The sequence below is a fragment of the Gavia stellata genome, chromosome 3, assembly GCF_030936135.1.
Source record: "Gavia stellata isolate bGavSte3 chromosome 3, bGavSte3.hap2, whole genome shotgun sequence".
In the NCBI taxonomy this organism is placed as follows: domain Eukaryota; kingdom Metazoa; phylum Chordata; class Aves; order Gaviiformes; family Gaviidae; genus Gavia; species Gavia stellata.
The window spans coordinates 13,655,357-13,669,468 of NC_082596.1; the positions used below are offsets into that span (position 1 = coordinate 13,655,357).

Genomic DNA, 14,112 nt, shown 5'->3' on the forward strand with positions numbered 1-14,112 from the left:
GTTATTAGCTTGTCCCTTATCTACTTTTCATCAGCTGTGGTCTCTAAAACTTCTGTAAGCAAACTATCTTGCCCCACAAAGGTGAGAAGAGCTCCTTCATGGATTTCATGGGTCATGGCTTGAGGAATTGAAGGCTTCAGAGGTAGCGGTCCACAAACTTCTCCCCATATCCCCCTCTGTGCCACCCCCCAGTTGGGCCACAATGGGATCAGGAAACTGAACCAAATTTAGAAGAAAAATCTTAATCAGGTTGGGGGACACATGTTTAATTCTGTCCCTGTTGATTTCAGAAGAAACAAAATGTGTTTCCTCTTCACCTGGGCTCTGACTCTATGGAACTCATTTAGCTTTTGGAAGAGAAGAGAGTAAGGTGCACAAGTCAAGAGAATATGAAGAAACAAAATGATTCTCAAAGGGATTTTAATGAAAGTCTTCTCTTTTATTTGAATGGTTGCCATATTTAGAGAATTAAGTAGAATTGTCACAGGAATGAAAATCAACTTTCCCTGCTTCCCAAGGAATCTGAAAAATGTTGCTATGTACAGAATTTACAATTACATGCAATAGTTTATTGTTATTCTGGACTCCAAAATTTGGTATCAAAGGTAAAAATATCCACACTGAAGCTAGAGCAGGATGTGTGCATCCTGTACCTTTCCTAATGTTCTATAAACCTTACTGGTATGCTTTCAAAATGATTGCTCTTCTAGGGATGAGAAACTTTCCTCACCTGAGATCTTGCTGCTGCATAGAATTTTCATCATCTGCAACCTAAATAATTAAATTGTATTCCTTTTTGAGCAGGTGAGAAGTCAGGCAAAATGGGCCAGATGTGCAACTGTGTTTAGGTTTCTGTTTTCTGTTGGAGTCAGATGAAAGATGATATAAAGCAGATGTAAAAATCTACTGAGAAATCAGTAGATGTTAGGCATCTAGCAACTTTGGGATTTGGATGGAAATACTTCGTTTCATGAATTTTCTTACTATTTTTTGCCTTTCACTTACAGAAGCTTCCATTGTTTACATGGGTTATTTGGCAGAAAGTTTTTCTGCTTTTGGTTCAAGCTGCTGAACCTCTGTAACTTCCTCTGTATTCAACGGGCACTACAGACACCCAGTTTCTCTTTAAAAATTAGAAACCTTGAAGAACTCTGAAATAAAGCATCATTGTCTCTAACTTAACGTTCAATCTAGTGACCACTGAGAGGATTTCTAAGATCCATGTGCTATTAAAAGAATTGGAACTCAGTCCTGGTGTGTTACTAGTATGACTTTGCTTCTTTACTCAGCTTCCTTTTCCAGTCTGAATCTACACAGCTGCTCTGCAATAAGGAAAACTGCTTGGAGGTTTGTAACAAAGTGTGTTGGAATGCACCCGTTTTGCTAATGAGTGGAAGTGAGCATACGGTGGCTACAAGACGTCCTCCATAACCTCCTCCATAACCCGAAGTGTTGGTCTTGGTCCATGTCGTGGTTAGCAGGCCCCTTCCTAGAAACCCTGCGAAGAGACGTCCTTGCTGTGCACCTCAAGCAGTCAGCTCGGAGACAGTGCGATGGTGGAAACTGTGCTTCTCCATCAGCCCTAAAGGAGTCCTCCTAAATCAAGATTAAGGTGCGATGACAGCATGAAGGTAGACTGCTGCTGCCAGCATCGCATCAGTTTGGCATGTAAATAGCAGCCTTTGGTCTCCTTATGCAAGTGCGTAAAATGCATAGTAATAAACTGTGACTTACCGTGTTTTCAGGTGCCTGGCCATATGAGAAACAGTTAACCACCTAAATCTACTGCTACACAAATATGCTACCAAGGACAGGTGATAGGCAGCACCAGTGTTGCACTGTGAGCAGCATTATTTAGATGTGTTCTTCCTAGGATTGTGATGCACCCAAGGTTTACATGTTAGCAGGCTTGGCTTTTTAATTAGGGAAACGAAGCATCCATAAGCAGCAAAACAAAACAAGAGGCTTGAAATCATCCTCATTTTGTATTATACAGAATTTCTATATTCATCAGTACACAAGCGATTGCTAAACAGGAACTCACTACATTTACTTGCAATTCAAAACAAGGTGGTTATTATGCAAACAGGTTAGCTTTGTGGAGGCATCTCCAGGGTGAGCTTAACCCTGTCCTGTTTGGTTCCTCTTGTCTAAGTCTTACTGGTCTGTAAACATTCATGTTGTTATACAGAACTGTGGAGTTATCAGCCACGTAGTGCGGCTGATAGTAATTAGCCTGGATGGCATTCTGTGGTGGGGGAGGTGTGAATGAGACATAGCTGTGGAAAGAATTAACTCTGTGGAGAGGTGACTGGGGGGTGAAGTTGCTGCTGAATATGAGAGTTCTTGGGGGCTGCTTGGTCTGGTGGGTGCTGCCAGCTGAGAGGCTGCTGAAAGGATCGGAAAGAGTGTTAGCGCTTCCCTCGTTGCTGTCGGGGAGGCTGCGCTGGGGGCCCCAGCTCTTGCTGAACAGGAAGGGCATGGTGCGTGGTGGAGACTTTGGTCCCCTCACTGGCTTGGACAGTGCATAAAGGTGTCGGAACTCTTCATCAAACAGCTCCACAACCTGACCCGTGAACTTGGAGAGGAGGTTGCGGTGAACCTGGCCACATAACCATGTGAAGCTGGAAGGAGAGACAGGGTAAGGGTTAGCATTAATGTCAGCCATTAGGAACTGGAGATCCCCGCAGGGGTCATGCGAAAGGCAAATGTGTTTTACTGCTGAAGCTTCTTGTCTAAACACAGGATGAAAATGGTGTCACAGTTGAATTTCAGGTCAGTTCACATCAGCGCTCTTTGACTTGGATCAAGCTTTGTTATTGCAGCTGCCTCTAAAACATTCAAGAAACCTTGTAAAGTTATACAACCTCCTAAAGGGAGTGGTGATCCAGATCCACTGCAGGACTAAATGTCAGATACGATACCCAAGGTTTGGGTGTCTATTCCATGGAAAGTAGTTTAGACCCCTATTTTGGATAGCCCTCTTCCATGCACAATGCTTAAATTAAGGTCTTACCATGTCTTGTCTGCACACACATGAAATGTACCTTCCCTGCAGAATGCTGTGCCAGTTGGTAAGTCTCACCCACTCAAAACTGACATTAGAAAGACTAGTGAAAAATAAGCATCCTTTGTTTTCATTTTGCCATACTTTTTCTGCATTGGTCAAGAGAAATACATAAAACTCAACCTCCCTGTCACATCCCACTCCCACAAAACAAACTGCCACACCTGACAAATGCTTATTTTCTTCACTACAGAGAAATGAAATGACAAATATTTCCTACAGGCTTCCCCAAAATAAAAATAGTACTTTGCTATAAAGTAAGGGAGAAACACTGCAATAGTTTTCATTCTGGTAGCCCAGAGACACACCTTAGGATACCCCATAGCTTTTAAATTATTTTTCCTTTATGTGCTTCCCTAATCCACTTGGCAAACATAAATTTGTGCTCTTTTACAAAACCACAAGCCAGCTTGATTGTGCTGTGCAGACTGCCTTGTCTGAGCAGCAGCGGCATCAATAAAATGAGCATAGTTGAGAGAATGAAATGTAATTACTCCCTGAGCTGACTGGGGCTCAAGCTGTGCAGCAGAGGATACAGAGCAGTGTTAGATTTGAACCCAAGGTTATTCTGTGTTGGCAAAACTCTACCCCAGTTATTCCTGCATGACTTTATTAGTTACGCTGGATTTGCACAAGGATTGCTTGAGAGCCAGATTTGGCTGTAGGTGTGTGCACTTTAAATCTTGTTCTTGTCATGTTTTGACAAAACTCCTGTGAAACTCAGTGGGACTGACAGCCTGAGCTGACGCTAAGGGAATAATGACAGATGATTTACATCTGCCCGTTCGGAGCATTCTTAAGGAGGGCTGGGTTTGGGGCATACAGTGGTTTTATACTGTGGCTTCAGGAGCAAGGGGAGGAGTGAAGAAATCACTAGTTCAATGCCACTGGGCAACCCTACAATATATACTGTACATCCTATGATTGGACATGAAAATATGCACTAAGTTACTAGAATACAGGTACTTTCTCATCCACTTTGTTCAAATCATTCTAAATATGGACAAAACCTTGGGAGCCGAGGTAAACAGCACAGCAAGCTAACTCCCCGCTGTGCGGGTAACATCTGCTGTGCTAGCTCAACGTTGCCTTCGTTCACTAAGAAGCACTCTCAAAACCTTTGCATGTCCTTCATCTAACTGTTAAGGAGCTAATAAGCCAGGAACAAATATGAAAACACATGCAATTAGTCTGGCATATCTACGCTGAAGGTTACAAACTCATGAAAGGGCTGAGGTGTGGAATGACAGGTTTATACTTTATGTGCTAGAGATATATGTAGTTTATAGAAGAAAATTTAGAGAGAAATAAAAAACAATTACACTTATAAATGGCTTTTAAAAACCCAACAAAATCAGAGGAAAAAACTGTTGCATCCAATTTTGATAATTTACTCCCACATGTAACATCCTGGAGTACCCGATGGACAGATATTCATTTGTGGCTCATTGATCTTATCGGTAACCCTTGCAACCAGAGAAAGCTGGATCCAATTAATAGCCCAAAGATTCTCCATGGACTGATGGCAAATGGGTCAGCTGTAAAGTAACAAGTTGAGACCCGTGTGATTTTAGACAAACCTTTGCGGACTTCATGTAGTGAGTCACAGCAATTTACATGCTGTGCACTTTGCTGAAGAACAAAGCAGAACTTGACATAAAGACTTAACAGGTTTTCATTGGCTTCATTCTAAGAGGAAATGCATTGTTTGGCTTTTAGGCCCTGTTTTGCTCCTTAGTTTACAATTCCAAGTGCTCTTTTAGGAAAGGCTCAGAGAAGTCTGTTATTGTCACTATCTGCCCAGAAGGATCATTTTTCTACCAGGCCTCTGAGTGAAGCACATCAGAAAGAAGAGAAAGCACAAAGTACTGCCTAGTGTGGGGCCAAAGCTGTATCACACATTCAGTCATTAACAGATACTTCTCAGCCGTCTTTCCAGGGCTTTGGCCTAAAATCTATGTCCTGTTCCAGATCCTTTAATTTATGATTGTCTGAATCAAAACCCACCTCCCCTGTCCAATCTTCATTTGCGCTGGACTTGGTTTTTTTCTGAGTGGACCCTCTGCACTACTGCAACTGCAGTTCGTTAGGGATGCTCTCATCCCTTGTGTTTACAGTGCTACAGTAACATGCAGCATTACAGGCATTTAATTTGAAACTCAAGGACTGGGTTTTTCAGCTGAGCTCAGGTTCGAATTTACGTATGCGTTAGTGTTGCCTGCTGGTGGGATAACCTCTGTATGAGAAACCTGCCCCACCTGAACTGATGCTCTCTGCAAAGCACGCTGATGTTAGATGTTAGATACTGGCTCTGAAGAGGCCGGTGGCTTTCAGAGTGGCAGTCGGGGAGGTACTCAGCTGCCCCTGGGAATCAAGGTCTATGCTTTTTGCTGTTTTCATTTTGCCTTCTTTAGGAGCACTGAGTTCATGCACTATCTAACTTCAAATTAATTAAAAAAAAAAAAAAAAGGAATAACATAGTTATCATAGGATGGAGTTGTGTAACACAGAGAAAGCAAAATGAAATACTGCATCCAAACCCCACGACATAGAAATTGGCAATAAAAATTGAGAGGAAAGCTGTAACTTAAAACACTTACTCATGTCTGCTCTTGTGCAGATACAGGGCTGGAACAGCCTTCAGAAGCTTCTCAGCTCCAGCCTGCCCTGCGTGGCAGGACCACGGTTATCCACACTGACCCAAGCAATGGCTTTTTAATGTCATTTTAAAAACCACCCCAGAGCAGGAGATGCCACAGACTTGGTGGTGGTTCCTCTGCCTCTAACTAGTTGCCAGCTTCAGTCCTCTTCGTTGTATATTTTGTCCCCAAACACTTTGGCTAGAAGCAGTGAGCCAGGGTCCCTTTTAGAGCAGTATGTCCTGAAAGGCTATTTTATTTCCTCAGCCTGTTCCCCCAACTGCTATTACAAAGTCATGCAGCACACGGCACTTAGGTGAAATTTGCTGTTGTATTAGTCTTAAGATCTTTTCTGTTAGTTTTAAGATCCATTCCAATTTGATTTCTAACTAATGCATTTCAGAAGAGTTTGAGTCTGTTTTACTCAACATCATTCTTGTTTATACCTGCAGAGGTTGGTGGATAAGGTTTAGGGATAACAGAAAACTTTCAGATTAATAAAGTGAGAGCTAGCAAGCCTACAGAAATGCCACGTACTGATAGCCAGCCATAACCCATGTGAATCTGCAAACCATTTGCTGAGCATGCTGAAGTTAAATAGTATATAGATTTGTTCCTCACCACCCTCTCTGCTTGCTTGCTGGATAGGGGATTATGTAGTTTGACAAGGCTTTTGAGGTTAGAGGATATTGCAAGAGCAGTAGAGAATGTCAGAAGTGACTCTGCACAGGACTTCAAGGGGTTTTCCTTTTTTTAGGATTGAAAAGAGAAACCAAAAGGAAGCTTCTCTGCTAAAGAAAATAGATCTTGTTCTGTCCCTCTTCTCCCACGCATCCTTCACTTCTACTCGATATAAATCTGCAGTTGCATTTCTACACATCTTTGGTGAGGGATTAAAAAAAACCTGAAAGAACAAGAAAACCACAGAGTAGCCAATTAAAAAAACCCACTCGGAGTGTTCATTCATTTTTGTCTGATGGTTCATTTGGAAACTGACTGAAAAATGGATGCCTGCCTCTGTGGACAGCTAAGCTCCTGCAACCTATGCTAACTCCATGTATTCACCTTTATCTTCGTTACTATAGTTATGTAATCTTCCTGGTGGCACAGTTTTATCGGACTAGAGGCATTTAAGCCTCCAAATCATAAACCGGGATTAAGAAAAACAATCTCATCCTTTTAATTAAATAATCACCTCTGTAATTTTTTTCTCTCGTCTTTTTGTATCTGGATTTCTAGGATACACTTTGGTCATTTGTGAAACTTATCTATGTAGCCATGAGGCGTAGGAACTTTATTTGATGCAAGCTCAGAATCTCCTGAAATTCCCTGACCTGAGGATCTTGGATCTTAATTAAAAACCCAGTTGTTGAGATGCTACATCCTCTACCTGAAATAATTATAGCAGCACAAAAGTGGAGAGTTACAGACTCAGCTGACAAAAAAAAAAAAAGAAAAAAAAGGGAAGGTACAACAGTTGCGTAGACACGTACTGCCTACCTGTTAATGAAACACAAGAAAAAAACAGTAAGTCTCTGAAGTATTTCTGTTTTCCCTTTAATCACTAAACTTGTCATATGGAGAACAAATCCTCAGATAAGCTGAGTGACATATGCTACATTAAAGGATCCCGAGGGAGATGGAAATGTATCATGTCTCATGATCACAGCATCTGAGGACCCAAGCAATGAGGAAAGCATAATATTAAGCTATACATATTTCTAGTTCTGTTCCAGGGCTGCACTGGCAAAGTTGTTTATGTTAGTTTCTGAACATTTAAATTAAACACCATGCTCCATAAAGAACTAATATTGGCTTTAAAGCAAGTTAAATGGATTATTGAAAAATGGCACATATTTGAAAACATGAGGGGTTTTTGTTCAAAAAAACTTCTCACCTGTACAAAAATTTCCATGGCACTTTTTTTGTGAAGTATTTTTTGTGAAGTAAAATTCATAAAGAGCACCTAGACATGAACTGCAATGGCTTATCTCACCTGTAAGATCCAGACAGCACGTATCTCCAGTCAGAGATAAGAAATTTTTCTTGTATTTGTCCTGAAAATTTCCTGCCTGATTTGGCACAGTAAACCTCTCCAGTAACACTGCGGACTGAAATATTCTGTAAAGAAAAAAAAAACAAACAACAAGGTGAATTCCTTTTTTTTTTAAATTAAAAATCAGAAGGAAAGGGCCCTTTCTCGCTACTGCCTTTAGCTCTTCACTTCCCCAATGTCTGTTATGATTTCTTCATAGACTCTCCAATGTTTTATTTGATGGTTTGGGGCTAGAGGAAACCTAGCCAAGCTCTCTCACCTGCCACAGTGTTATTTATTTCAATGGGGATATAAATTTCCATGGAAATTCACACAGATGGAGCTGTGCTGTGTAACGATAACTGATGCCACCCCTACCAAAATGAGTATGAGACATGTCCATAGCTGAGAGCAGCCTGTTACCTCTGATGCCCCTAGAACAATTTGCTCTAGCTGTAAGCTCTCTTGTTTTACATTGGCTATGGCACAACACAGCAGGGCAAAACCTTTGCTCTTCCTATCCACCTGGGCCTGCAAGGACGTACGTGCTGCTCTTCTAGCACAGCCCAGACGAATGCCGTCCTGCAGGATCAGATGCAAGTACAAGTGTGAGTGGAGAAGCAGGTCAATTTGGCCCACGCAATGCTCTGTGCTGTCCTTGTACCTGAGCAAGCACATTTAAGGCAGGCCAGGCACCCAGACCTGACTCTGCTGTCTGTATGTACACTTTGCAGAATCAAGGCCTTAGTAAATGAGTGGCATCAAAGATTTGGCTCGCACGTTGTCAAAGCTTGTGTATTGCAGCAGCATACTTAAAAAAGATAGCACAGGATTGTTCTTCCTAAGGAGTGGGGATTTACAGACATGCAAACACTGTTATGTGCATGTTTTATTAATTTCAGTTTCTTTATACATTTGGGGCAGAATTCAGCTGTTGAAACACTGGTGTCTGGTGCACATAAGATGCGCTCAGGTCTCCTGCCCACCCTCCAGCTGCCATTCCAGAAGGCACCCACCTCTGCAGTATCAGCCGTCTCCACAAAGATGCCACAGGTGCCCTACACCATCTCAAGCAACAACTGAAATGGTCCCTAGGAGGTTATTTTTAAGGTCAGTTCCCTCTGGCAGAGATGAAGGTGGACTAAGCTAACAGCCAGCTAAATCTGAGGCATTACCTTTAAAACAGAGCTTTGACAGCAACATGTTTTATCAGAAACCACCTAGTGCAACCAAGGTATTGCTGTGCAAAAGCGTTTTGTGTGCTCGCTACCCATGGCTGCCAGACCACAGCTGCTGCAGAGTTATTAAACAGAAGCAGTTGCAATGCTTATGTTAGACAGCTCTACTAGGGAACTTACTTAAGCTCTGTTTTAAGATTTCAGGGTCCAGATTAGTTTCATCTAAGGACCTAATGGAAATGCCTTAACTTCCTGTAACATCCATGGAAAAATGTACGCATCTTCAGAGGGGAATTAGGTGCGCTAATGCTACCTCTGGAAATCTCTTGCTCCCTTTTAATTACAAGGTGGATTGACCCTAGCATAACCATGCTTCTAGCTCAGAGTGCCTAAAGTTAGGCAGACGAATCTGAGCCTGAGAGCTTCACAGAGCCACAGTACCTTGAAGAGCTCCTCAGCAATTTGCAACTTGTCACACATCTCCGAGAAGAGTTTTATATTGCCATGATCGAGCAACAGGTAGACAAACACCATGCGCTTGTTAGCTGCCTCCAGGAGGTCACAAAGAATCTCAGTGTCCGTGAACACATCCATCACGATAGCTAGCACCTTGGGGGGAAAAAGCAGAGGCATTAGCAGAGTCAATTTACATAACTTAAGGTTGCCTGTGAGGCCACTGAAATGTAGTGGTTTTGTTTTTTTTTTTAAATATTCCAACAAACACAAATCTTCAGGGATATATGTGGATATTTCTTCTGGTTTTCTCCCTAAGTGCCTGAATCAGTAAATCGATGAGACACGTTGTGACATTGTTTTATTGCTCATATAAAGCCAATATAACATGCAACATATGCACTTCAGTTAAGCTCTTTTAATCATAAAACACAAGATGACCCATGAATTTGTAGGTGAGATTTCAGCACTATGAAATCATTGAAGTGCTAATCGGAGAGTAATAAGGATGTAGCTAAAATAAGAGATCGCAGCCCTTGCCAAGAGGCTGACTAGCTTTCATAAGTCACGTGCATTTAGCAAGAATCACTGGATGATGCTTTCTCTGTTATGACTTACACCTGGAACAATCTTTAAATCCTCACTCTGTCGTTGGTGGTGGGGTGACAGACTGTAACAGCTCCATCTTTTTTTGTTTTATATAATGATCTGTAAACTAATTGTTTCATTTTAACCATACATCCAATTCACAACTGGCAGGACAATGTGTAAAAGTCTCATGACTGGGCATAAAACCCCCGACAGCTACTTAAATACACAGCCTCCAGCCAGCGTGAATTGAGGGAACGGTAAATGCAATATAAACCCGCTTTCATGCTCTAGACCCTACGCTTAGCGTTGGGCACGGCCTCATGAAGGCGCTGGTCTTCACTGATGTCTGCTATTGTCCATGGGAAGGGTCATCTCCTCAGGGCAATTCAGCCCAGCTAATACCTGACTTCTCTTCAGAAGGTGCCTATTTCTCCATTGACTAGAACGGGAACCCTTGATAATTAGGATATCATCTTCAATCAAACGGAACTTCACAGTATCTCTACAGATCTGTCTAATTGCTTCCAACTTGCACTGAATCTTACTCCAAAGCCTGTGCCCACACCTGCCAGCAAGCTTATTCCTTTCACCCACCATGAGGAAATCCTACAAGACCAAGCACATCCTGTGCAGCCTGCATCCTGTTCAGGCAAGGCAAATTATTCGCGGAGCAGTGAGGATCCCACACCTTCCTTCTGCTGCCAAAGCACAGTGCTTCAGAAAGGGCCTTGCCAGTGCTAGGTAAGTGGCACAACTATGTCCAATATCTCACATCCACACTTACTGTTAACTCACCTTGTCTTTTTAATCGGCACAATACCACATCCAGCCTCACCGTAGCTCCAGACCACTCTCTCTAGTGCTGCTTTTTCACCAGCTGTTCCCAATTTGTATTTCTGCACCTGACTTTCCTCTCCTACTTGCAGTACTTCTCGCTTCTTTTGCCCAAATTTTATTTTATGACTTGTACCTATTCCACAAATGTGTTAAGATTATAGTACTACTCGCCAATCCTTTGCAGTTTGATGTCATCAACAAACACAGTCTTTATTCTGTTGTTTAAGTCATTAATGGATATATCAAATACTAGGCTATTCAGGGTAGACCCTTATCAGATACTAATTAATAAATGCTGCCATTGAAAAACTGTACTCAAAGAGCAGTTGCCAAATTTATACTCTAAGTGTTGCTCCGGCACCCTCTTGTAATGTAAATTAGATGGTTAAGAAGGTCACGTGAACCATGGATTTATATTACTTTTCCCACTTTTTCCTCTACAAGTTTTCTCCTCTTGGGACAGAAAATTGGCCTGGGTTTATACTTTCCCTGATGCTAATTTTATTATTCCAGAGACATTTCTTCTGTTACTTATCTTTCTGATGCCGCCAACTTAAAATGACTGATCTGTAATTCCCCTGATGTGCTAAGCACTTGTAGCCTTTGACAGGGCAGTTGCCAACGGGGATTCTTCTCCCCTGCCATTACACTCAGCATTATCAGACCCAACACTTGCCCTTGCAGGAGAATAATAAAGCGAAAGTCCGTAACTCCAGCGGGCTCCACTGCCTGTGCCGGACAGCAGGCACTACAGCCTCGTTTTGTTCCTGACCGTTCCCCTGTGAAAATGCTAGTGGCATCTCAAGTTTATACAAGCGGAAATCTCCTGGATGATGGTAAACACAGCCCTGAAATGTCAAATATTTTTTTTCCAGGAAAACAGGAGACCTGCCAGAACACACATGACAGAGACTTTTTGTCACCCTCCAGCTGCTCAGCTTCTGATTTCCCAGTGTGTGGGCAGCCTGGCTTGCGGCTGGCACATCTCTGTGGCCCCCTGTCACTTGTCTGTTGTCAGGGGCATCATCTGCACCTTTCCCAGGTGCCAAATTATGCTGCAGAGACTCTGTATGGAGCCCATGTGGCATTTTTAGTGACACTGACAACGTATTAGAGATGAAAGGTCTTTTTTCTGAATAATTTCCTTCCTCTGGGGATGGCTGCTGGCACACCAGACACACATGCCCTTCTCCAGGCTCCCCTTCACCCACATCTCCCATGAATTCCCTAAAACAATTGCTAATGGCTCAGAGCTCGCTTTAGCTTAATTCTCATTACCAGTGCAATGGTCTGAATGGAGCAAACCATCCTGCTGGTGATGCACCAGAAGGGATAGAGCACAGCTGCCCTTTCTATATCACATTTGCTCTGCTGGGTTAACGAGAGTTTAAAAGAAGAGGGAATGCTTTTTTTTTTAAGACACCAACATAAAAAGGTGTTGGTGTGAGTACAAAAAAAGAAAAAAGCGCTGCCTGTGTTCAACAACGGGCTCTTTACAGCCACTTTCTAGAGCAAAGCTACACTGCAATGCACAAGGCTGCCTGGGATCAAACACTGCGTTTACCTGATCTTTTTAAGAGCAGGAAGACAACCGAGTGCAGAGGAAATTCCCTCCCCCTACCTGAGTAGTCTTGTTGATGTACCGGCGTATGATGTCTCTAATGTTGCTGTTCTTCTCTGTTTGGAAATACACAGTGGCGGTGGATTTTTCCTTTAAATAGGGCTTCTCCGCTGTAATCCATGTGTGCAGCAGAGCTGGGTCGCTGCTGTCAGAAATGGTGGGGAAGTAGGTCCCTGAAGGGAGCGACCCGGCATCGTTCTGCTTTGGCGCAGCCGCCCCGTCGGCGGCCAGGGACTCCTGCGCGTAATAGGATTCCCTGGCGTTATCCTTGATGTACTGAGCTTCCACTGAGGAGAGGAAATCCACCTCGCCCTCTTTGCTTAAAGTTTCGAGGTAAGAGTCTGTCCCACCGTCCAGGAAGGCGTCGGTGGCCAACCTTATGCTTTCGTTGTGGCTGAAATCCGCTTTTGTCAACTTTGGGGACTGGTTCTTGATATCTTCCAGCCTTTTCCTTATCTTGCCCATGTGTCTGGAGTGGCTCATGGCTCTTTGTCGCAGCAGTCGTTCTGCCGGGCAGGCACCATGCATATGTGCAGCAGCACAGGCGGCGCAATCGTCCTTCTTGTTTGGAGACTGCATTCTGGCGTGAAATCACCTCAGCTGATCGAATTAACTATGAATAAAAATAAAGAGATCTTATTACCTCAGGCAAATTCAGGCTCCCGGATTTCGTTGGTACAATTACCTTCAAAAAAACCCGAAGCTTGCTTCTCAGGTGGTGGTGTAGTTCGGCAACAATCTGTTTCCAGATGGGACACAAGTGCAAAGTTGATTAGATTGCTTATCTGAGAGGCACCCACCTCACCCCCAGGGCATATGAAGGATTCGAGTCCAATTACCAGGGCCGTCCGATTCGGTTGTATTTCCCTTCCTGTCGCATTCTGTGAAATGTGAGTGAGGAAAGCACTCAAGCAAAAGCAGGTAGGCTCCTAAGCATCATTGCACAATCTTCAAAACAGCTTGAGGCTTCTCTGTCTTCCTGTAGTATTCGTTAGGGAGCAAAAACAACTCTGACGTTGAACTGGGACAGAGACATCAGCCATGTCCATAGCTTCAGAACAGCAGAAAGGGTCACGGACTCTTGTCTGCACCTACATGCTGCCAGGTAGGCTTAAAAACAGACTTGAACTTCGTCACTGTGCCCTGTTCGTAGTATGCTGCTATTACCATAGACGATTCACTCCTTTATTTCTTTAAAGCTTTGTGACTACGCCATCCTATTAAAAGAAAAATACCCCTTCCCAAACATCCTGAATATTACGTGGAGGGAGGGTTGTGAGCTGGCCTCAAAGCATCAGAAATACAAACACTCATCACTTGATTGTGCACATTTAGGGCTGCTTGGTTGGTTTCTTTTTTTTTTTTTTCCCAGGCTGCAGCTTCTGGAGTCACGTTGTCCCTGTGGCAGCTTGGCTGCTGTGTCATTAGCAGGACAGAGGCGCAGGTTCGCAGCAGGGTGAGAGGCGCAATGCCTCCGGGGAGCCAGGCCGACTGGTATGACTGCGCGGGGGCGAGGAGAGGCAGGGTGGGAAGGCACCCTGCCTGAGGTACGCCATAAATACCTGTGTGCATGCTTTTACACAGAGGCACGTGTGACACAGTTTTCTCACGCAGGTTGAGTTTGCCCTCGCCCTGCGTAGCTCTGCATCCGTAAATCGGCATGCCACAGCTCCGAAGGGGAGCGCAGGATC

General features: G+C 43.4%; 1 protein-coding gene across 1 annotated transcript; it reads right to left on the reverse strand.

The window, feature by feature from the left end:
- Window positions 1-2,077: 2,077 nt before the first annotated feature.
- Window positions 2,078-13,000, reverse strand: FAM83A (family with sequence similarity 83 member A). The gene is made up of 4 exons (XM_009815425.2): window positions 12,422-13,000; window positions 9,361-9,528; window positions 7,703-7,827; window positions 2,078-2,624 (listed from the first exon to the last, which is right to left on the reverse strand). The coding sequence occupies exons 1-4, from the start codon at window positions 12,998-13,000 to the stop codon at window positions 2,078-2,080; spliced, it is 1,419 nt and encodes a 472-aa protein (XP_009813727.2).
- Between the last annotated feature and the right edge of the window lie 1,112 nt (window positions 13,001-14,112).